The following is a 26,172-nucleotide window of genomic DNA, read 5'->3' as shown; positions in this document are numbered from 1 at the left end:
GTACTATGAAAAAGCTCACCTCTTTTTTATTGCTTGTTTCTTTTTTTTTTTTCTTTTACTTTTTTTTCTTATGTAGACATTATAACAATAAAGGAAATTAACAAAAAGTTTCTCAAGTCCCATAGCCATAAACCATCGATTGTTTTTACTTTTTTTCCTGTATTCTCTTCCAGTCTCTGCCCATATGCAGTGATATTAACTGGATACAGTTTTGAAGTACATTTTTTTAATGCCATATGATCATAGTTTAAGGAAATTGAAGTGATTGAGATATGGGAATATCTTGGGTAATAATAGCTTCTTATTCTGATTATTTTCCTTTAGGAAAGACACTGCTGATCCTGTAACATGGAGGATTGCCTTCATACCTCATCTGAGAATCTATCCAAATTGGTCAGCTGGGCCCACAGCCATGGGACCATTTGCAGCCTCATTCCAAACCTGAAACATTTGCTTTCGGAAGGTTCCCATGGGAATCTGACAGCAATGTGGGGCTGTAGTGCGGGCCATGCTTATCACTGGCCACTGACAGCTACTTGCAGAGCTGGCTCCCAAGAAAGGGTCTGTTTCCAGGATAACAGAAGTTTTAACTCTGATAGTCCCAGTATAATTGGAGTGCCCTCTGAGACACAAACTAGCCCCGTTGAAAGGTACCCTGGGAGACCAGTGAAAGCAAAGCTAGACTGTAATCGGACCAGAGACTCTTGTGACTTCTCTTATTGCAGTGAACCCTCTGAACTGGATGAAGCTGTTGAAGAGTATGAAGATGAAAACACTCTGTTTGACATGGTTTGTGAATCTTCTGTTACAGATGAGGATAGTGACTTTGAACCCCAAACCCAAAGGCCTCAAAGCATTGCTCGAAAAAGGCCTGGAATAGTCCCATCTTCTCTCCATTCAAGCTCCCAAGCTCAGATGATTGATGAATGCAGCAGTGATGTGATCATTAAGAAAATCAAACAGGAGATTCCTGAAGATTATTATATTGTGGCGAATGCAGAGCTGACCGGAGGGGTAGATGGACCAGCCCTCTCATTGACGCAGATGGCAAAACCTAAGCCTCAGACTCATGCTGGTCCCTCCTGTATAGGGTCTGCTAAGCTGATTCCCCATGTAACATCTGCCATCAGCACAGAGCTAGACCCACATGGTATGTCTGCATCCCCCTCTGTGATGTCTAGACCAGTCGTCCAGAAGACTGGTAGGGTATCTTTGGCTTCACCAAACAGAGGACCCACTAGTGCCCATGGCACCAGCCAGCAGGTGGCCATACAGATGCCGGTGAGCACATCCCATCCTAACAAACAGATCAGCATCCCTTTGTCTGCCCTGCAGCTGCCTGGACAGGATGAGCAAGTTGCTTCTGAAGAGTTCCTGTCCCATCTGCCCAGCCAGGTCTCCTCCTGTGAGGTGGCCCTTTCTCCCTCAGTTAACACAGAGCCAGAAGTGAGCTCCAGTCAGCAGCAGCCCCCAGTTGCTCCGACCATAACCACTGAGGCCACGGCACAGTGCATACCAGGTATGGCACGTGAGGTGACAGAGTCCCTCATCCACGTACATCAGAGAATTCTGCGCCGTCAGCACTCCTAAAACCACTGGCTCAATTTGCTAGAATTTGGGCCTTTATTATTCTCAGAAAGATAGAAATAATGAAATACTATACATCCAGGTGATACAGTAAAGGAAATTCATCTGAAATAAGGCCATCTATCCAGTCGATGTACCTCAGGGCTGAGAGGACAGCTGTAGGATTGTGCTGTTGATATTGCATGGCTGTATTTAAGGTTTGTATCTGATCTTAAGCTGAATTTTTATAAGTAAAGTTATTTTTGAAAGTTTTTTTTAATGCTCTTGGTTACTGTTTTGAAGCCAAAATGATGTTGGTTTAGGCATACTTTGAAAATGGACCTGATGTTTTTTTCAGTATTATTTATTTGAACCAATTTAGCACTTTATTCATTTTAGTTGGTGTGGCAGTTTAAAACAAGTTTTTTTAAAAAGCAACAAATATATCTCAAAGAAGTATTTTATTTTTTCTCTCAAAATTTATAATAATCAGATAACTTGCATTTCTGGAATACATGGACCTAACTGGAATGGATTGAGAGGAGAAAGAAATAATTATATGAGGCCCCTATCTGTAATTCTAACATTCTAAATGTTCTGTAATTCTAACATTCAGTATTTATTTAATCTGGGCTATTATTAACCATCACTAGTATCTAATTTCAAAATATTTTCATCACCCCAGAAAGAAACCCATACCCATTAGCAGTAATTCTTTCTCTCCTCCCAGCCCCAGTCAACCACTAATCTACTTTCTGTCTCTATGGACCTGCCTGTTGTGCACATTTCATATAAATAGACTCTTATTTTGTGGCCTTTTGTGATGGCCTTCTTGTACTTAGCATAATTTTTTTAAGGTTAATCTGTGTGGTAGCGTCTATCAGTGTTATTTTCCTTTCTATTTCATTGTATGAATAGACCACATTTTGTTTTTCCTTTATCAGCTGACAGAGTTTCTACATTCTCACTTAATTTATATTTGAGGGTAGAATTCAGAAATGTATTTTATAAAGTGGTCCAGTATAGCAAAACAGCTTAGTAAAACTATTGTTTGTATTGCATATCCTTCTAATAATTTACCCCTGCAAAAGTAAGTTGAAAGATTTCCTTGCATCTGCCTTGTGGATATTAGTCCACTAGTATGTGTATAGTAAATGAGACATTGAGGCTCAAACTGACTGTAATAGGAATTTCCTAAAGAATGATCCTGATGTTTTGATCCATTGTTCTGTGGAAGGATATTATATTGCTAAGATATTATTAGCTTTAGAGAAATACTATTTGGACTGGAAACATCAATGGACAAATAAAAATCTGATTGATACTTTTCTTTTATGAGAGATATATAAAGTTAACTTATAATTTACCTTTGTTCTGTAGAGCCCAAACTAGGCTCTGTGATCTAAAAGTTTTATTTATTTATTTGCATATTTATTTATATTAGAATAAATTTATTTTAAACATAGGTTTTTTAAAAAAAATTTAGAATCCAGCACATCCAAATGTATGTGAATGAATATGTACAAATGGACCTTAAGTACTTAATATGTAAAGCATACTTAGGACTAAGCAAAGAAGAAAGGTTCTGAAAGAACTAGCTAAAAGCAACATCGGGTACTTTTAAAATGGATGTTGTGCAACCTTAAGTCTTTATCAAATCATTGTAGAAATACTGCATACCTTTGAATAATATTTTTAAAATAAATAATTTGACAAATGACTAGTCAGACAGAAACAAAGAGAAATTGTTCCATTTTGTTTAGTTTTACTGATGTCATTTAAATTCTATTTCCTGGCAGTTCCCTGGCGGTTCAGTGGTTAGGACTTGGTGCTTTCACTGCTGTGGCCCCAGGTTCAATCCCTGGTCAGGGACCTAAGATCCCACAAGATGCGCAGTGCGGCCAAAAAAAATCTGTTTCCCTATTGGAAAACCGTTCTTATTTCTGTTTAGAACTAAACTCACAAAGTTAACAAATGTTAACAATGTGTGGATAAAATTATTAATTTTCATGTCAGCCCTATTACAATGCTCAAGTCAAATCTTAGCAAACAGCCATGAGTAAAGAGGACATACATTATTAGAAGAATTATTGACTATCTCGCAGTGGTTTCAATTCCATTAATTTTTGAGATTTTTATGTAAATTTGGAGCATTTGTCATAAATTTAAATTTTTATTGCATCATGAGTTGGGTTTCTATGTGTATATTTCTTAAATATACATACATACACACAGCTTCTTTTATGATTTTGTACAAGAACCCCCCATGTTTATTTGAAGTATAGTTGATTTACAATGTTGTGCTAATCTCTGCTATACAGCAAAGTGACTCAGTTATACACATGTATACATTCTTTTTTTATATTGTTTTCCATCATGTTTTATCACAGGATATTGAATATAGTTCCCTGTGCTATCCATTAGGACCTTGTTGTTTATCCATTCTGAATGTAATAGTTTGCATCTACCAACCCCAAACTCCCAGTCCATCCCTTTTCCTCCCCCCTCCCCCTTAGTAACCACAAATCTGTTCTCTATGCCTATGAGTCTGTTTCTGTTTTGTAGATAGGTTCATTTGTGCCATATTTTAGGTTCTACATGTAAGTGATATCGTATGGTATTTGTCTTTCTGACTTACTTCACTTAGTATGATAATCTCTGGTTGCTGTGAATGGCATTATTTCGTTCTTTTTTATGGCTGAGTAGTATTCCATTGTATTTATGTACCACATCTTCTTTATCCATTCATCTGTCGATGGACATTTAGGTTGTTTCCATGTTTTGGCTGTTGTGAATAGTGCTGCTGTGCATGTAGGGGTGTATGTATCTTTTTGAATTATACTTTTGTCTGGATATATTACCAGAAGTGGGATTGCTGGATCATATGGTCATTCTATTTTTAGTTTTCTGAGGAACCTCCATACTGTTTTCCATAGTGGCTGTACCAACTTACATTCCCACCAACAGTGTAGGAGAACCCCTTTTATTAGTCAGGTTTTTTTCCCAGAAGTTTTATTGTAGCAAGCAATCAACTTTTGCTTTTCACATTTGTAATATATGTGTTTTCTTTTGAGAATCTAGATCTTTATCTTTTTCTAATAGATTCATATGTGTTCTTTATATATTAGAAATATTAACTCATAGTCTATCATATATATTGGAAATACATATCCATGTATATTGGAAATACATTTTCCCACTTTACCATTAATTTTTTTATTAATTAATTAATTTTTTTGGCTGCATTGGATCTTTATTGCTGCACACGGGCTTTTTCTCTAGTTGCAGTGAGCAGGGGCTACTGTTTGTTGCAGTGTGTGGGCTTCTCATTTCGGTGGCTTCTCTTGTTGCAGAGCACGGACTCTAGAGCTCAGGCTCAGTAGTTGTGGTGCACGAGCCTAGTTGCTCTGCAGCATATGGAATCTTCCCGGACCAGGGCTCGAACCTGTGTCCCCTGCATTGGCAGGTGGATTCTTAACCACAGTGCCACCAGGGGAGTCCACCATTAATTTCTATATAATTTTGTTGATGGGATTTTTTGAGGTATGGATTTTCTTAATTTTTATGAAGGCTGTTTTTTCAACCTCTACCTACCTATCTATCTATCTGTCTACTTAGCTATCATCTCTTCTGCCTTTGGCATTTTGCTTAGGAATTCCTGTCTTGAATCAAATATATATTTTCCTATATTGTCTTCTGTTTTGTATTTTGTTTTTCTTTTCCTCTCCTCCCCTTCTGTCTCCTTTCTTTTTTTACCTTTAACTCTACAATCAGAATATATTTTAGGGTGGAACCTCACTTCATTATTTTTATAGGTAGTCAAATGTTCCAACATCACTTATTGAATAATTCCCATTGTACACTGAATTTATTTATGTATCTCATTTTTGTTTATAACTGGGTCTATTTCTAGATTTTCAGTTTTGGGTTTTTTTTAATCTCTTTATCTTTTTTTTCTAATTTTTACTAATTGATTATATTTTCTATAAAACAATGCATTCAGAGAAAAATGGATGTAGTCTAAAGCATTTAATAGAATACTTTTTGAAACCTACTCATGTAAAATTGAGTTCAGTGAGATTTTAAAAATTAAGTTGCATATTACTTCTAGTTATTTGGTCTGTGTTGACACAAATAAACAATGGTTTCTCTTGTCAGAAACAGAAGATCTGAGTTAAAATAAATGTATAAAGACAATTAACTGCGTTATAGTCGAAGGACACATCTTCAAATGAGCTTTTATCCAGGGTTCAAACAATGTCTATAGTTTCTCTCTTACCATGTCTCATCTCCGCTTCCTCTGTATTAGCTTCACCTATAGATACTTGATCCCTGCTTGGTCTCCGAGGCGGTTGCCAAGTGTTGCTGGGATTCATGCCTAGCAGTGGACAGAGCCTGTGCCACCGCCTCCCCACTAACCCCCAAATTAGTCCTTGAAGCATCAAGCTCATACCCTGGGAACTGTATTGAGACCATTTCTAAGTAGACCCCACAGCTGAGTGTTGGGGTCAGGTGGGAGTGTTCTTCCAGGGACATTCTGGATTCTAATCTTGAAAGAGGTAGCACACCAGAGACACCTACTACAATTTGTGTGGGGTGGGTTTTTGTTGCTGTTGTTTGTTTATTTGAGCATTTAGTTTTCTTTGTGTGGGCAGATAGAGGAGTTGTTTATATGTGTCATTCAAAGACTAGGTATACTAGAACAGTATTCTAATATAAGGGATAGAAATATGTATAAGTAAGCATATGCTTTTATGTCTGTATATATATGCATATGTATACATACATATACATGCATACATTATTTTATATATTTCCTTATCCTACAAGAAATATATGCCTCTTCTTACAAGGTGGAACAAGACTAAATTTGCTTTCTTAGCTACATCCTTTCCTGTACCTTCCTGCAGGAAGACCTGCAACATAAATTCTGAAAGGTAAGAGAGGCAAAATTAAAATTCAGGCTCAGTTAATACCATCATTTCCCTCGTTTTCATAAAGGGGTGCTCATCTGAGGATTGATATGGCAGGCAGTGCTGGGCACTGAGATAGTAGAGCTTGGCCACTCAGAGTCTGGGATCAGACATGCCTAGGTTGATTCCCAGCCCTACCTCCTACTGGCCTTGTGACCTTAGCTAAGTCATTTTATTTCTCTGAGACTCAGTTTCCTCATTTGAAAAGTAATAACATGTCTGTCTCACAGACATGTGAGACCAAATGCAAAGTATAGGTGAAGCAGTAAAGAGAGTACATGACATGTGATAAACATTCAGTAAATAATAGTTTCCACCATTATTAATGTTTTCATTGTTATCATCATTGCTGCCATTATTAGACTGTGCTCAATACTCTTGAATAGTCAAGTATAATAGATTCTGATTTTATGCAGTAACATCTATTCATCTACTAAAATGGTCTGTGGACCAGTCTCACCTGGGAACTTATTAGGAATGCAGATTCTCAGGTCCCACCCCAGACCCACAGAATCAGAATTTGCATTTTAACAGGATCTCCAGGTGATCTGTTTGCACACTGAAGCTTGAGAAGCAGGGATTTAGGAAATGCAGTTTCCACATTAGAGGGCACATTGTTATTCCCTCTGGCTTCACTGTGACTTTGAATACTCTTCCCCTTTGAGAGAATTCCCTCCTTTGTATATCTGCACTTTCCCATTGGAGAGGCCAGAATCTCACTTTTCCAAGTTTATATTTCAGTGAGGGCACAATCTAGTGACCTGAAACTTTGCCAGTCAAATGCACTCACTCTAGACTCTAATCAGAAGTACCTAGGACTTCCCTGGAGATCCAGTGGTTGACTCCATGCTTCCAATGCAGGGGGCATGAGTTCGATCCCTGGTGGGGGAACTAAGATCCCACATGCTGGGAGCTTCCCTGGTGACGCAGTTGTTAGGAATCTGTCTGCCAATGCAGGGGACACGGGTTCGAGCCCTGGTCCGGGAAGATCCCACATGCCGCAGAGCAACTAAGCCCGTGTGCCACAACTACTGAGCCTGCGCTCTAGAGCCTGCGTGCCACAACTCCTGAAGCCTGTGCGCCTGGAGCCCGTGCTCCACAAGAGAAACCACTGCAATGAGAAGCCTGCGCACCACAACAAAGATTAGCCCCTGCTCAGCGCAACTAGAGAAAGCCCACGCGTAGCCAAAAATAAATTTTAAAAAAAGGAAAAAAAAGATCTCACATGCTGTGCGATGCAGCCGAAAAAAAAAAAGGAAGAAATACCTAGAAGAATCTGTTTTTGGTAAATACAGTCCAATTTCTAGAGGCAGCAGGACCAGTGTTCCACTGTTAGAAGCCCAAGCTGGAGTTTGGTGGCTGATTTGTCTCCAACAGTGCAAATCTGTGGCGTGGTCACCTCTAAACCTGGTTTCCTGGTGTTGTGGGAAATTTTGTGGCCTTTATTAAATTCTTTTCTTGCCTAAACTAGCTAGACTGGGCTTTCATTGTTTTAAACAAAGAAGCTGGAGGAATATAACCTCTGAACCCAGGAAAGGTGTTCACCTCTCCTAGATGTGGCATGAAAAATAAAATAATTTTCTTTTTATCACTAGGTTTATATTTTTAGCTAAAATAAATATCCCCTTGGTAAGTAACCACTAATACAACATGCCCTGTAGCGTGTGCTATCTTGCTATACAAACTGTAAGCAACTCTTAAGATGCTGAGGGGTAGAGATAGCTTCTCCTTGCCCTAAACCTTCTCTCTCTTCCCAGTGGGGGTTTTTGCTGAAATATGTCCATTGTGGGGAGTTCCACTGAACTGGGAATGAAAAGGAGGTACTTAGTACCTTTGTATTCAGCTATGGGCTTTAAGAGCAGTTTTGGAAAAATGAGAGAAAACACAGTTGGAGCTTCTTAACACAGTGTTGAGTATTTCTTAAAAGTTAATTTTGAATGATTAGTTTTCTCTTAGATGTATTTTTTCTCATGTCATTTCACATGGTGCTACTATTTCCTGAAATGATCTATTTTATTTCTTTACTATTTCTCAGTTTGATCCCCTGAGACAGAGAGATTGATTGCCCTTCAAAATCACCAGGAGGCAGCCCAGATATGGAGGATATTAGGAAATCTGCACATTGACATTTCATATTGTCTCATATATTTTATTTCTTTCCTTCCTTTTTACCCTCCATTTCTTTTTCTCTTTGCATAATTTCACCCTTGAGTTGACATCAGTAGTGGGTGGTAAAAATGTGGAAAGTTTGGTAAGATCTGGTAAAAGGGAGTGAGCTTCATTTCATTAGGCCTCTTAGAAGAAAGTAAATGGACTAGGTGCTTACCTAATTTATTCTTGTACCCCTTCTCTTGTAATACTGAGGGAGGATTTAATGGAGCTACCAAGCACCCTTCTCTTCAGTCCCAATGCCTTGAGCGTAGTATACATATAGTCATCCTGTCGGTAAGTAGTCAGCGTTGAGAACGTGTCCAGGGGGAAAGTTAGGTACCTGCTCCCAGGAGTTTCCAGGACTCACTGCTTGATGTTAGCAACATCATCTAAAGTCAATAACTTTGTTCCACTCAACACTCCACTCACCTAATTGCACAGGGAAGAAATCAGGTCCCTCTCTCCCATTGTGATATGGGACTGCATGTCCATAGGAAGAGAGAGCAGGTCAAAACCTTGATGAAGCTATAGATCCCTAAGCGTGTTACTGAACACTGTGAACCCTTTCAGATACTACTATCAGCACCCCTTCTAATAGGCTTTTGGAGGCACCTTCCACCCCTCTGCTGAGTATCACACATCTCAATTGTTTCTGTACTTGAAGATCACCAGCTGTTGACTGTCCTACTTGAGTGTCACAGGGTCTTCTCTCCCCAGCTGATCAAAGGGCACTTCTCAGAGTGGTGGTGGGGGATTGTCTTAGGTTTTATCATGTATAGTAGAACTCCCGTGATCAAAATGTTTTTAAGGAACTGGAGATGGTGGTCTCCAGCCTCTGGCTGAGGGGCACTTCCCTCCTTCCTTCCTTCCTGTTTTGCAATTCTTAGAAAAGACGAAGTTGTGGTTTTTAATTAGTTTTTAGGCTTGTTTTCTATACTGGGGAAGGAGTATGGGAGGGAGACATGAGATTAAGTACAGTCACTCTGTTATGAAAAGAAAAATAATTGGCTATATCGTCATGTCTTTTCAAAGTATTTAGGTCTTCACCAACGTTTTACCAAGGCAGTAATGAAAACCCACTATACCTTATATAATTTATAACATTATTATATGTAACTTATTATAAAGCTGTAGTAATTAAAATGGAATAGTTTGGCAACAAAGATAGACACATAGAGCCATGGAACATAATAGGGAGCCCAGAAACACTCCTGTACATATATGTGAACTGTATGTGAAATAGAGCCATCACAAATCAGTGGGAGAAGGATGGACCAGACAATGAATGATATTGCACAGTTGGTCATCCGTGTAGAACAAAATAAAATTAGATCCTTACGTCACATCAGACATGAAAATAAAACTCATTTAAAGATCTAAATATGGAAATATAAAACTTAAAACTGCTTGAAGGAAATCTTGCAAAACAGCCTTGGTGTTGGGAACAGTTATTTAAATGAGACACACAAAAAAGCACAAACCATAAAGGAAAAGATTGAAAATGCTGACAGCCTTTAAAATCTTAGCTGGGACAGGGATATCATAAAGTTAAAAGACAAGCAATAATCTATGAGATGATTTTAATGTGCATAAAGAAAAATATTCGTATACAGAATATGTAAAGAACTGCCACAAGTCAGTAGGGAAAAGGTCAAATAATCCAGTAGAGAAATGAGCAAAGGAAATGAAGAGGTGCTTCTAATAAGAGGAAACCCATACAGTTAATAAACATATGAAAAATGTTCAACCTCACTGGTTATCAGGGGAATGTAAATTAAAACAACAATACGATACCATCAGAAAGGCAAAAATTATCAATTTTTACTCCAGACGTTGTTGAAAGTATGGGGAACATGCTGGTGGGAGTATAAATTGGTACAACCACTTTGGAGAGCAATTTATAGTATCTAATAAAGTTAAAGATGTGCATATCATATAACCTTGGCATTAAGTTTCTAGGATCTATCCTAGAGAAATTTCCTCATATTATAAAAGGAGAAATGTAGAGGGGTATACATTGCAACTTTCTTTGTGATAACAAGGAAAAAAATCAGTTAACAACCTCAGTCAGTAGATAAATTGTGATGTATTTTTCAATGGAATATATGCATCAGGCAGATCTGCATTAATTAATGTAGATAAATCTTGAAAACGGAGTTGCTGAATAATATTTAGAGTACAATACCTAAAAAACAAACAGGCATTACTATGTACTGTATGTTACATTCTCACATACCACAGTAATCAATTATGAAACATGGGCTGGAAGGACCCATGATGCATCAGTACATGATAGTGGTTGCCTTTGGGAAAGAGGGGGGATGAGAATGGGTGCACAGGAAACTTGAATATCTGTGATATTTTATTTTTTTAATTTTTAAAAAATTTTTTATTGGAGTATCATTGCTTTACAATGTTGTATTGTTTCTGCTGTACAGCAAAGTGAATCGGCTATATGTATACATATATCCCTTCTTTTTTTGGATTTCCTTCCCATTTAGGTCACCACAGAGCACTGAGTAGAGTTCCCTGTCTATACAGTAGGTTCTCATTAGTTATCTATTTTATACATAGTAGTATATATCTGTCAGTCCCAATCTCCCAGTTCATCCCAGTGACCCCTCCCCTCCTTGGTATCCATACGTTTGTTCTCTACATCTGTGTCTCTGTTTCTACTTTGCAAATAAGTTCATCTGTACCATTTTTCTGTATTCCACATATAAGCAATATTATATGGTATTTGTTTTTCTTTTTCTGACTTACTTCACTCTGTATGACAGTCTCTAGGTCCATCCATGTCTCTGTAAATGGCACAATTTAGTTCCTTTTTATGGCTGAGTAATATTCCATTGTATATCTGTACCACATCTTCTTTATGTGATATTTTCTTTTAAAACCATGGAACAAATATGACATTATTAACATTTATTAAATCTGGCAGGAACATGAGTATATGTTATACAAGAGGCAATATAAACACAGTGCTTAACTGTGAAAATCTGGGCACACAGCTGCCTGGATGCAAATCCCAGCCCTGCCACTCATTTTCTGGGTGACTTTGGCAAGTCACTTAACCTCTCTGTTGGCTTAGCTTTATCATCTGTAAAATGAAGAAGATAATGTATCTATTCTCTAGGGTTGATATAAGGATTAAAGTAATCCATACAGAGCCCTCTGGTTCATGGTAAGCATAATTTAGTATTCTGCATACTTTTCTGTATGTTTCTAAATGTGATTACTTTTTAAACATAGATCATGAAGCATAAATAAAGTTGATTGTGGAATATTTATGAGATGAAGGCATATGACATTATTGTTTTTACTGAATATAGAGGGTTTTTTGGTAAGAGAGCAAACTTTACTACCATTATCTCCCAGTATACTTGTTTATGCACAAGGAATTTGAGAATTATTCTCACAGATTTCACTGTGGCTTTCCTCCTTATGATTATGATGTGATGTTGTCATGGGAGAATTTTTTTTTTAAGTTCTTCTGTTGGAATAAATAAAAACCACAAAAACAAAATGTCCTCTATTATCTATGGATATATAGCACTTTCATTTCCAGGATCAGCACTACTTGAGTTGCATGAAGAAGAGGTTGTTTCCTTCATTTTACTGACAGGAAGTGAGTTACAAAGAAACTAGATGATTTGCTTGGAGTTCCAGGGGAAGAAGTGTGGTCTCCTGCTTGTTAACTAAGAGAGGAGGGGTTGGTGCTTTGCATGCTGGTCCCTATCTCTGCTTGTCTTGGTGTAGGAAGAGACTACACCACTAATTGCTTCCCCTTCCCTTTCTTTTATTTTTAGGTCATGCCTATAACTTTTCCAAAGTTTAGGCTGCTAGAGTATATCCTAAAGTGATTATTTTTTTCTGAGAATCATTTTTAAAAAGACCTAGGGTTTAATAGAAGGATTCGCTTTATCAGAAACAGGAAGCACGTATCTAAGTCTCTTTTTCTACTAAGCATCTAGACAAGTCACTTGCACTTCAGTTTATCAAACATTTATTTCAAGATCAACCATATGGCAGGACTAGTGAAAATACAAAGATGAATGGCAAATTCCCTGACCCCAGTATATCATTGTGCAGAGAAGGCAGCAGACAAACCAACAACTCCAACTCCAAGTGTATAGAAAGAGGTATATAAAATGCTGTGGAACATAAGGAGCAGTTGACTCAGCCTTTTGGGACACAGGGAAGAGGATTTCAAGTAGATGGAACAACATGAGCAAAGACATTAAATTAGGGCCGGAACGTATGTAGGGAAGCAAAGGTTTGAGTGTGGTGTGAGTGTAGATTTCAAAGCGGTTAGGAGAATTGCTGCTGGAAAGATGGGCTGGAGTCACCTGTGAAAGGCTTTTCATGTGATGTCACAAACTTAACGTGGGGAGCCGAGGGACACAGTTCGTTATCTTAGAAGATCACACTGATAGCAGTGGGGAAGTAGAGACTGGGACTGAGAACTGTTTTATAGGCCATTACTTGCAGTAATCCAGATGGGAGATGGCAATAAATGCTCGAATGAGGCAACAATAAAGGCATTTAGTATGGAGGAAACAGAGTTAGATGATTTGGAAATTCAACTTGATGACTTCTGAGTGTTTGGCCTCTTGGGATCTCTGTTGCCACCCTCGTATTCTCTGTCCAAAGGCACAGCACTGTTGTAGGTAATGCTGAAAGGTCTTCAGGACCCATATATCTACAATGTAGTCATAATTCTCTGCATATAGGATGAAACATCCGTTAGGAGTTCTGAAACATGCCGTGACCATTTATTCAACAAATATCCATTGGAAGCCTACCAAGGCCAAGTTCAGACTGGGTACTGCAGATACCCCAAAGAACAAGGCAGAAAACATGGTTCTTGCTCACACACAGCCTGCACTCTGAATGGGAGAGACACCTTAACTCTAGCCCTCTCAAAACATTCCGAACTTTTTAAAAAAGCTGTTTAAAATATTTCCTGAACGAAGATGCTGTTAAACTGTGAGTGGCTTTCTAATACTAAATTGGTTGCCTTTAGATAACATATTTATAAAGACTAGGATGATATATGGCTAAAAGTGGTTAAGTGAACAATTAAACCACTATGATAAATGAAAGCAAGTCTTTCTTAGAGGGAAATTAAAAGTGCAGAGGCTACAGGCAACCCTTTCCACAATATAATTTACTCAAGACACTTTCTACATATCTAAAAATAACATGAGCCTAGTAAAATTAAAATTGTAATATTGCTTATTTTTGCAGACAACTAGTGATCTATCTTTAAGAATTAAAAATATAATTGTTTACTAGTTTTCTGAAAGGCAAAAGTAGAAAATCAAGTTAATTGCTCTCTGTTGTACAAATGCATAATTTTCTGAGAAGTTAATTAGTTTTATCAGCATTTTTTCCAGTGCTTGCACTTCCTAAGTGTCATTTGTCTTAATATTTTACAAGAAAATCTTCCTAGTTGACTTTCTTTTTCTTTAGAATAGAAGCATTTTTTGTACTATACCATTGAAGTAAGGAACCGTTTTTATATACTTAAAGTTCACATACATATAATTGAGACCTCCTGATATGCAGAATGCACCCAAATGTAGCAGACGAGCAAATTGCTATGAACCTCAGAATATAATTCTCTTCAATGAATTTGGATTTGACTAAGACTGCTAGGAAGCTAGGCACGAGTTCAGAATTGAGGAGGCATTGACCTTGATTTTCTAGCCTTGGTATTCATTCCTTGTGGTCTGAAGAGATGAAATAATGTACAACCCCTGGACAGACAAGTCAGTGTCATCGAGTACCACAGTCTTAGCTTCAGACATCATCCCTGTATCTGTTTTCCTCCGAGAAGCAGCAGATTCCTCCTGCTCCTCTCAGATTGAGCTGCCTGACAATCTTGGGTCACAGCAGGGATGGGCAGTATGCAGGTGATCCACTGTAGTTTAGGCCCAGCAATACCTCTCTTTCAGTCTAGATCTCATTTATGTAACTAATGGCTTGTGTTCCCAAGGGTGTATTAGACCCAGAAGAAGTATTTATATAACATGGCAAAAATGATGAATTATGCTTCTGTGGCTACAAGGTGATTTAAGCTTTATTTTAGGTGAGAACACTGATCAGTACAGTGATCAGAGAACAGTAAATCTGAGTTGATTGATGTATCTTAGGTGGTTTATTTTTATTTATTTATATTTTTGCATGTCTTTTTTAGGTGGTTTATTGACTTCAGTTATCATACACATACCAGGCTGATTCTTCAGTACTGCCTTAAAACTATAGGATTGCTTTCTTAGAAAAAAGCAATAATTTTATTGCCTTTTTCAATGTTCTTCATTTTTTTCAAAGTTATTCATGTACACAGCAATCCATAAAATTTGCTGAACAATAGCAGTCTCGCCTCAGCTCTCATCACCTCATAATCCCACTCTTCAAAGGAAACTTCTTTTGAGTCTTTCTATTTTCAGTTCTTCCAAAATTTTACACAAACTTTTTATACTTCTGCTTCTTGATTTTTTTTCTTGATTTATCAACTTCAGAAAATATCTACAGACTCCTTGTTATAAACGATGATTTAATTCAGTTTCATTACCCTCCCATTATTTGATTGTTATGCCATTAAAACACGTTACCAATAGAAAAACTAAAGATAATGAAAGATGAAATAAATATGCTTTCTCAACCTAAGGGTGAAGATATTAGTGTCCTTATCCTACCTTCTTCTGTTCTCCCCTCCCTTCTTACCATCTTCTTAATTTCACAAGGTTGTCAATATTTTCATTCTCTTCTATGGCCACAACTGAGTCTTTTCTGCTTTATCCTTAGGTTGACTCTAAACGTTCAAAACCAATTATATATTGGTTTATATTATTTTGACAGTGTAAATATTGTTCATAGCTATTAGTGTTCTAAGATTGAATTTCTTTTCATCCTGATGAATTTCACAAACTCTGGGACACTGAAAGGAGAATGTTCCTGAGGGTTGTTATGTGGATAAATGACTTAATCCATGTAAAGCGTTTAGAACAATACCTGGTACAGAGAGTAAGTTCTCAATAAGTATGTCCCAGCATTATTATTATTACTACTGTATTTCATTGCATCTGAAATATCATTGATTGTAAGATATACCATTATTTTGTGTTCCACAAAGAAATAAAAAGCATGCTACTAATTAAACTATAATTCCCAGGAATTGTGAGACAAATTTCAGAGATGTTAAAATGTGAAGAAGTGCATCTCACAATCAACGAAATATGGTATTATTCTAGTTTGGAGGTTGTGTGTGTGTGTGTGTGTTTTCCTAAAATTTTTGATAGCATTCTTTGACAAAAGAACAGTGTGCTCTTATCATATCTGTGTAGTCCCTCCAAAATTCCTATTTTGGGCCTTCAGTCTTCCTACTGCAGTTTGGACAAGTTGATTTAATGTAAGCCTAAGGTGACCATCCCACCCACTCGAGTTTTCCCCGGGTTGCAACCACTGTTCCCTAGACTTCATGTTTCCCTTTACTTTCTCCTTTTCTTTGCTGGAGTTCATAAAATAATTTCCCAAGAAGAGATAGGTGGGAAGTAAACTTTGAGTCTTTTTTTTTTTTTAATATTTATTTATATATTTGGTTGCGCCGGGTCTTAGTTGTGGCTCACCAGCTCCTTAGTTGTGGCATGCGAACTCTTAGCTGCAGCACATGTGTGGGATCTAGTTCCCTGACCAGGGATTGAACCAGGGCCCCCTGCATTGGGAGCACAGAGTCTTACCCACTGCGCCACCAGGGAAGTCCCAAACTTTGAGTCTTTAAATTGCTGAAAATTCCTTTCCTCTAACATGATTTTTTAAAGTTTTCCTTGGGACTTCTCTTGTGGCACAATGGTTAAGAATCGCCTGCCAGAACACTCTATGACATAAATCACAGCAAGATCCTTTTTGACCCACCTCCTAGAGAAATGGAAATAAAAACAAAAATTAAAAAATGGGACCTAATGAAACTTAAAAGCTTTTGCACAGCAACGGAAAACATAAACCAGACGAAAAGACAACCCCCAGAATGGAAGAAAATATTTGCAAATGAAGCAACTGACAAAGGGTTAATCTCCAAAGTTGACGAGCAGCTCATGCAGCTCAATATCAAAAAAACAAACAACCCCTGGGCTTCCCTGGTGGCGCAGTGGTTGAGAGTCCGCCTGCCGATGCAGGGGACACAGGCTCGTGCCCCGGGAGGATCCCACATGCTGCGGAGCGGCTGGACCCGTGAGCCATGGCCGCTGAGCCTGCGCGTCCGGAGCCTGTGCTCCGCAACGGGAGAGGCCACAACAGTGAGAGGCCCGCGTACCACACACACACAAAAAAACCCAATCCCAAAATGGGCAGAAGACCTAAACAGACATTTCTCCAAAGAAGATATACAGATTGCCAACAAACACGTGAAAGAATGCTCAACATCACTAATCATTAGAGAAATGCAAATCAAAACTACAATGAGGTATCACCTTGCACCAGTCAGAATGGCCATCATCAAAAAATCTACAAACAGTGAATGCTGGAGAGGGTGTGGAGAAAAGGGAACCCTCATGCAATGCTGGTGGGAATGTGAATTGATACAGCCACTATGGGAACTGTATGGAGGTTCCTTAAAAAACTAAAAATAGAACTACCATATGACCCAGCAATCCCACTACTGGGCATATACCCTGAGAAAACCATAATTCAAAAAGTCACGTACCACAGTGTCCATTGCAGCTCTATTTACAATAGCCAGGACGTGGAAGCAACCTAAGTGTCTATCAACAGATGAATGGATAAAGAAGATGTGGCACATATATACAATGGAATATTACTCAGTCATAAAAAGAAACAAAATTGAGTTATTTGTAGTGAGGTGGGTGGACCTAGAGTCTGTCGTACAGAGTGAAGTAAATCAGAAAGAGAAAAACAAATACCATATGCTAACACATATATATATGGAATCTTAAAAAAAAAAAAGTTCCGAAGAACCTAGTGGCAGGACAGGAATAAAGATGCAGACATAGAGAATGGACTTGAGGACACAGGGAGGGGAAGGGGTAAGCTGGGACGAAGTGAGAGAGTGGCATAGACATAGATACACTACCAAATGTAAAATAGATAGCTAGTGGGAAGCAGCCACATAGCACAGGGAGATCAGCTCAGTGCTTTGTGACCACCTAGAGAGGTGGGATAGGGAGGGTGGGAGGGAGACGCAAGAGGGAGGAGATATGGGGATATATGTATATATATAGCTGTTTCACTTTGTTATAAAGCAGAAAAACTAACACACCATTGTAAAACTGTTATACTGCATTAAAGATGTTAAAAAAAAAAAAAAAAAGAATCCACCTGCCAATGCAGGGGACACGGGTTCAAACCCTGGCCCAGGAAGATCCCACATGCCGCAGAGCAACTAAGCCCATGTGCCACAACTACTGAAACCCGAGCACCTAGAGCCTGTGCTCCACAACAAGAGAGGCCACCTCAATGAGAAGCCTGCGCACAGCAACGAAGAGTAACCCCTGCTTGCTGCAACTAGAGAAAGCCCGTGTGCAGCAAGGAAGACCCAGTGCAGCCAAAAGTAAATAAATTTTTTAAAAAAAGGTTTCCTTTAGTACTTGTTCCTTTTATGAGGATTATAATTATAATAATCTATCAAATCTCTTTGAGAATTTTAATTAGAGGGGTTTTAAAAAATATTTTGTATTTGAATTAACTCTTCCTTCAGTTCTTATGTTTCTTTTTCTTCATCCTTCTCTTTAATGCTGCTACTTTTCTTCTGACACCTAGTCTAATTGTTTGTTCACATTTAAGAACACAGGACAGGAATCTGGTGTTGGTTTCTTCTGCAGTTGTGTAAGTAAGTTTGCTTCGCCTAGACCCTTTCCTGAGTGAAAAGTAGGTATTGCCAGGCAGGACCCTTTATAGAGACGGGGGGTGGCAAATTGGTGGCTGGTTAGCAGGCCTCCAAAGACAAGTCTCAGATGCGAGCACCCACATTAGAGGCCTCAGCTCTCCCAACAAGATGGGTTCAATTTCCTTAGCAAAGTTTTGTCTGAGTATAGGGCCCTTTTAGCATCTCCAGTTGTGTGAACAGGAGCATTTCCTGCTGTATCCTTGGACCTGCAGGCCTATTCCTGTGATGGAACTTTGTACATGGATGGATGCCAAATTATTTTGGGGGGTTGGGGTGGGGTTGTCTTACTTGGCCACCTTGCTGATGTCACTCCCCTGAGAAATTTTTTTTTTAATGATTTAAGTATTACTTAATTTTTCACCCCTAACTCCATTCAGCAGGAAAAATAATCTTTATAATCCTAGAATGTGCTATTTCTGTGAATTTGACTTTAGGGCTTGGTTCAATAAATACAAGCACATATTCCTTAAAAATAATACCTGAAATTATATTTTATATAATATTTTTAGTCTCTAGAGTATATTAAGATTTATGTTACAGGTCACTAGCTTTTCAGCACCTTCATACTGTTATAATTACTGCTGCTAAATTATTATTTTATGTAATGGAAAACAGCTATCTCATTGTTAAGAAAAAAGCTTTATTTTCCTGTTTTGTCTGCACTTATAATATGTAATAGGAAGCCAATCCATATAGAAAAATACTTTAATTTTTATTTTATAATGAGCTTTTCAAAAATATGTTTTGTTATTATCCACTGACACAATTAGAGAAATGAGCAGCCTCCTATCCATTAGGTTATTACTTCTTGGATGGAATTTAATGAATATTAATAGCCTAACTCAGAAAAGGAGGTAATTTATTAGAGTTTTGTGCATTTTTATTTTTTGTGTTATTTGTTTTCCTTTACTTATATGCCATACATCTTTTGTTTCAAGTTGATGAATAATTCCTTTGTAGTTTTTACTGTATTATGCATTTTCAGTAAAAGATGCCTTCACATTTTGATCCTTACTAATTAAGATATGCAGTCCTGTAGATTGAATGTAAATTTAAAGGAAGAAATGGTTTCTAATCAAAAGTTTGTTGTAACTATTTCTATTGTGGTATAGCATTTCATCTCTTAAATTCATCAAATGTTGCCTCACGTATTGTGCTTAAGTTTGTTCTCACTCATCGCAGCCATTGAATTTTAGCAAACTCATGAAGAGTGCTTTTCAAATACTCAGTTCTGACATACTGATGAACTATTAACAAATGGTGATGACTGTTTTACTTCCAAGATGCTTTTCAGTAGGCAGGGTCATATGCTGTTAGCTCTCTGGTTACTGTATACAGAATAGCAATTATAATAGCCAGTACTTACAGAATGCTTATTTTCTCACTAATTACTTATGGTAACTCAGTTCTTACAACTCTATAAAGTTAGGACTATAATGCACTCCATTTCTCAGATGAATAAACTAAGGCAAAGAAAGGTTGAACTTGCCGAAGGTGACACAATAAGAGGATGGGAGAGCTGGGATTCTCACCTAGGCAGTCTGGTTCCCAAGTTCATGCTCTTAACCACTAGGCTCACTGGCCATGGTGATGCTTCTCTTACACATTTCAGCATCCATCCTCTTAGCACTTAAATGTCCTCTTTTAGGACCTGGGCCAACTTTCCCTTAGTTTTCTTCATTTCTCCAAAACTTTGCCAGGACTTCTACTTTTGTTCATCCTTTTCTAGTCCCAGTCTCCATCTGCTTTTATTGTCTAATTGTCTCCACAATGAAGAAATGAAAATTAAAGTGTTAAACACATCTGTACAGATGTGTTAGGCACATCTGTATATGCTTGAGGAAGCATATACAGATGTGCCTAAAACAGTGCCTGCCGTGTTGAGGTGCCAAATATATTTTTGTTGAACGTTGAAGCAAATATGCAAATACTAAAATTTCCAGAAAGAATATAAGAGATAACTTTCATTTCCTCTGCTTTCTTTTAGGAAAACTCACTTAGGCTTCTGTATGGAGAACAGTTTGAAAGGGGGCAAGAGTGGATATAGGGAATTCTCAGTAGCTAAGAAAGGAATTCCTGTGTCACCAGTGGATAATAAATCCAATGCCAAACTCTTATTCGAGTCTTAAAATATATCATTTTAGATGATCAAAAGGAATATGTCTAAAATAGTAACTTATCGAGGCATAACTGTGTTAACAGTTTTCCTCTTAAACATAAGACAAAGCAATATTTCCAGAAAAAAATAAAATAAATCACAAGAGAAGTGTACAGTTAAGACAGAATGGATTAGTTCTTGGTTATTAAAGAGTAACATTTTTAATTAAAATTTTAAGTTGGAAAGATATATACCAAAATGTATCCAGTGGCTGTCTTTCAAGGATGAATTTATGGGCAGTTTTGCTCTCTTCTTTGTATTTTTATTTTCTGGGGAAAATTTTTATATTAAGTGTGTTGCTTTTATGATAAAATTAATAAAATGATTTTTATTATTAAATGTGTTACTTTTATGATAAAATTATTTTTATTTTATTAGGGGAAGTATACTTAAAATAATATTTTCCTCATTTGAATAGTTACCCATGTGAATAAAGGGCCATTAAACCATAGTTTTTTAAAGTTCAGATATTTCTAAATTAGAAGATGCTTATATATGCAAAGCATATTTAAGGGTATGTAAACTCACTGAGGTGAAATGCAGTCATGGCTGAATTCCTGAACTGTGCAAGGACTAATTTTTACTTTTGAGAATAAGTTAAATTCATTAAAATTTTACTTAAGAGTCAGATTTTGAAAGACAATGAAAGAACATGTAGAGGTTGATGAAATAATGCCTGTTTAACAGTATTCTGCGCTATATACTAATGGAGTCATCATAGAGTAAACTGAATAGGAGAGCCATGTGTGTAAAGCTGGGACTTTATGATTGAAACCGTGGAAAATGTAAATGTCACATCTATAATGAATCCATGTATCGTCTATGACTGCCCTAAGTCCAGAAAAGTAAGAATTCAAAAACAAGTCTTTTTGGAAATTGTGTATGATGTTTTGTATATCAAAGTCTGATAGCAGCTCACTGTATATTTTATGTATCACACCAGCAGCAGATATTTCAGACACATCAGAAGGTACTCTTGATTCAGTGTCTCTGGCAGTATAATAAAAAACTGCATGAGAAATCTCTAGTCTCTAATAAGCAATGTATCAGTGAGTGCTGTCAGATTCTGTAGAAAATTCCACAACATGATTTATTACATTAATTACAGTCATGTGGGTTTCGTGCTGCTAAGCTTGAAAATGCAGCCACATTCTAAAGTTGATTTAAGAATATATTTTGGCCAAGACGAAAGTCTCCTTATTGTGATTAATCCAGTACAATATTTATTCTCTTATTCTATTCTTTTCACCTTTGGATTGCTTAATTTCTTTTATGTGACTTGAAATTAAGTTTGAGATTTGAGAAGCTTCATCTGGTTTTTATTCACTCCTGTCATCTGGTCTCCCTTTTACCTTTTGTGTCTTAGTCGTCACTGAATGCCACATCTCCTCTATTTGTGAAGCTTGTTTGAATTTACTCCCTTGTAAGCAAATGTGGATAGCCTCGAGCTGTCCCTAGCTAACAGGGCTGCCCTCAAGGCTTATTAGGTCACACCTGGGATGCTGCCTCTTTTTGAGTGGAAGGAGCAATTGAGGAGAAACCTTCATTTTCTTCATTTAGTCCAAAAGAGCAGCATTCTTAGAAGAGAGAATTCCATGATTATACCTTTGTTTATTACTGTACTGAATTCATACAGTCACATAATGTCTCTTTTTATAGTAACACACTAAGTGTGTCAAATCACAGGATTCTAGGTCATGGATTTCCCTGGTGGCGCAGTGGTTAAGAATCCGCCTGCCAATATAGGGGACACAGGTTCGATCCCTGGTCTGGGAAGATCCCACATGCCACAGAGCAACTAAGCCCGTGCCCCACAACTACTGAGCCTGTGCTCTAGAGCCCGCATGCCACAACTACTGAGCCCGAGTGCCACAACTACTGAAGCCCACGCGCCTAGAGCCCGTGCTCCGCAACAAGAGAAGCCACCGCAGTGAGAAGCCCACGCACCACAACAAAGAGTAGCCCCCGCTCGCCACAACTAGAGAAAGCCCATGTACAGCAACAAAGACCCAACACAGTCAAAAATAAATAAATTAAATAAATAAATTTATAACAAATAAAAAAAGGATTCTAGGTCATGTGGAATGGAAGGTCTCCTGAGAGCTGTTTTAGTAAAAGGCGAAAGACTTATGTGTTCTGAAGAGAAACCAGAGTATCTGAGAGCTGTTTTAGATATAGATATTAACTCCAGTTGTTTCCATGTGCCCATGGCAGGATATGTTCAGTTATGCACAAATGCCCAACATGGGTGGCCTTTATAGATCTATCTTGGAAGAATTTGTAAATATTTGTTGCAAATTAAAGCATCAGTAGAGGAGGACTGGAGTGAAGTAGGAAGACTTTGATTTAGTGGGTTGGAACACATTTCTCAGCAGCAATATTTATAAAGAGTTGAACTAGATGATTTATGTGTCCAACACTGAGCTAAGTGGCTTGCTTTCCTACCTTAATTCTCATACAACTCTTAAGAAATGGGTACAATTATTATATTTATTTTACAGTTGAAGAAACAGAGGCTTAAGTTTAAAAACTTATACAGATTCACATAGATGGTGAAACAGCAGAGCTGGGATTTTAATGTAGGCATTCTTGTTGGCAAAGCTGGAGCCATTAACCATTAACTACACTACCTACGTCAACTGCCCTGAAAGGGACCAGGCAAGGTTAGATTTTAAAAATGATCTTTGGCAATTAGGGAAACAATGTTGAACTTAATAAATTCAGAGACATTATGAAAGAAAAAATCTGAATCCAGTGGGTTTCGGAGGGAAGTAATTCTTTGACTCATTCATTATTTTGTTGACTAACAATATTAGTTAGTCCAGTATGATTTTTGATAGTATTTTTCACTGAAACAGAAGCCACTTTTAAACATTTATTATTTATTCATGAAGCAACTGTTCTGCCTGGGACATAAAAACATTCAGATCCGGAAATCTGCCATCCCAGCTCTGTGTCACCTGCTGTAACTGAGGCTTGGGCTGAGACTTATTTGAAAGAAGAGTCATTTTTTAGGCCTTCTAGGGGGAAGGAGAGATGAAGCTCTGCTTTTCAAAGCATGGCCTTAGACCGAAACTATATCAGAACTACCCGAGAACTTGTTAAAAATGGAGACTCCTGCACCCTGTTGGCCATAAATTAATTCCTTGTGGCGAGGATCTGCAAGGATAGTGCCTAGTCTTTACACAAGTGATGTCTCACCTTACCTTCCAACAAACACAGCACCTTGGCCTGATTTAATTCATATATACAGGCAACAGTGAATATAGGTGAGGAAGAGGTTTTTGCCTGCACTTTGTTTATTTAATAAATACTGGTATTTTTTGTGCCCTATTTTATTTCTAGATTTTTATCAAGGAGAGAATTCTCCAGAGGTTCTAGAGTCACATGACATACAACCAGGAGAAATGAGCAGGTGACTAATGTTTATTTAAGTGATTTCTACTTCAGTGAAAAATACTATCAAAAATCATACCGTACTAACTGGTACTATTGTGCTAAATTTTCATGCTCATGAATGTGTATGTAAGAAATGTGCTTTACTTCCATTATTGGAGAAGATTAACTGAGCATAAAAATAATTTGCTGGTCAGACAGCTATAATAGCATACAAGTCTGGCTTCAATTAGTGATGTTAACAATCCTAGAAAATAGCCTGTGTTTTAAAGTTTTAGGAAAAAGCATTGAAATGTGCAACGATTTGGGTATTTAAAGGAGAAAGAAGACACTGACTTCTTAATACTTTTTTTTTTTTTTTTGCGGTACGCGGGCCGTTGTGGAGCACAGGCTCCGGACGCGCAGGCTCAGCGGCCATGGCTTATGGGCCCAGCCGCTCTGCGGCATGTGGGATCTTCCCGGACCGGGGCACGAACCCGTGTCCCCTGCATCGGCAGGCGGACTCTCAACCACTGCGCCACCAGGGAAGCCCTTTAATACATTTTATGGTAGTTATAAGGTAATCTCAATTTTTTTCCACCTTTAAAGTAAATATACCTCACTCTTTTTTGAAATAAATTTGCAGAGGTTAGGACCTTTGCTATTTTTAAAAATGAAACATGAATGTTGGCAAATATGAGTTTTGTAACCCCTGACAAATAAAATTGAAGTAGGCCTATTTGTAAGATTACCAACCAGGGCATATTTTTTTTAATACCAAGATCATTTCCCTTGAACATAGAGTCATAAGAAAATTTACATCAAATGAATATGTGTATAGAAGAAGTACCTAATAGATGACACCATAATGTCAGTATAATCTCTTTTTAAAGTGGAGGTCTGGGGACTTGCCTGGTGGTCCAGTGGTTAAGAATCTGCCTTCCAATGCAGGGGACGCGGGTTTGATCCCTGGTCAGGGAACTAAGATACCACATGCTGTGGGGCAACTAAGGCCGCGCACTGCAACTACTGAGCCCAAGTGCTCTGGAGCCCGTGCACCACAACTAGAGAAGCCCGCATGCCACAACGAGAGATCACACATACCACAGCGAAGATCCCACGTGCCACAACTAAGACCCGAGGCAGCCAAATAAATTAATTAATTTAAAAAAAAGAGAGAGAATCTGCCTTCCAACACAGGGGATGTAGGTTTGACCCCTGGTCAGGGAACTAAGATCCCACATGCTGTAGGGCAACTAAGCCCGCATGCTGCAACTAGAGAGCCCGTGTGCCCCAACTACAGAGTCTGTGCACTCTGGAGCTTTCACACCACAACTAGAGAGAAGCCCACACACCACAGTGAAAGATCCCACGTGCCACTAGGACCCAACGCAGTCAAAAATAATAAATAAATATTTTTTAAAATAAAGTGGAGGTCAGCATTGGAGGGAGGGAGCTGTCCCTTGATTTTATGGATATATTAATTCTGGTATGGACTTTTGTTAAAGTATTACTTGTTTTTTCCTTATCCTGATAGTTAAGATAAAGATATTGTCTTACAGCAATTTGTGTGAGAGCTGATAGGTCCTTATTTCCTGAGAAATTAGCCCTGGGAAAAGCTTCCAGTGGCCTTATAAATCATTTCATTATTATAGACATCCAGATCACCTGCCCTGACCACAGCTAACTCTGAAGAACCTTAATAAAGGATAAGGTGACTTTGAGATTCTGATTGTGAGACGCAAAATTTAATTTTATGTCACTGATTTTTATTTTTAGTCCTTTCTCGATGCAGTCAGTATAGTTGGTCTAAAGTGGATTGTGTAATTACACACACAGAGTTATCTCAGTAACTTTCCTTTCAGCTTTGTTGTTAATTCAGTCAACAAATGTTTACTGAATGCTACTACTTCTCAGGTGCTTTTTCAGACCCTGGGAATAAAGCAGCGAAGTCCTGGCTCTTAAAGAGCTCACAGCCCACTGGATGGGCAGAGAGAGATGCTAAAACAAGTTATCAAGTAAATATGTATTATGTCAGATGG

At 38.0% G+C, this 26,172-nt stretch overlaps 1 protein-coding gene across 2 annotated transcripts in view; it reads left to right on the top strand.

The window, feature by feature from the left end:
* The first annotated feature begins 288 nt into the window (after nt 1-288).
* Nucleotides 289-26,172, top strand: part of KIAA1958 (KIAA1958 ortholog) — an 85,725-nt gene continuing 59,841 nt past the window's right edge. For both annotated transcript variants that reach the window (XM_060014315.1, XM_060014316.1), the window contains exon 1: nt 289-1,519. In XM_060014315.1, the coding sequence (XP_059870298.1) occupies nt 349-1,519 (1,171 nt within the window). In that variant the 5' untranslated portion in view covers nt 289-348. The remainder of the gene's footprint in view (nt 1,520-26,172) is intronic.

The sequence above is a fragment of the Delphinus delphis genome, chromosome 6 (assembly GCF_949987515.2).
Source record: "Delphinus delphis chromosome 6, mDelDel1.2, whole genome shotgun sequence".
Taxonomy (NCBI): domain Eukaryota; kingdom Metazoa; phylum Chordata; class Mammalia; order Artiodactyla; family Delphinidae; genus Delphinus; species Delphinus delphis.
The sequence above is the reverse complement of the archived record's forward strand: the minus strand, read 5'-3'. Positions and strand labels throughout refer to the sequence as shown.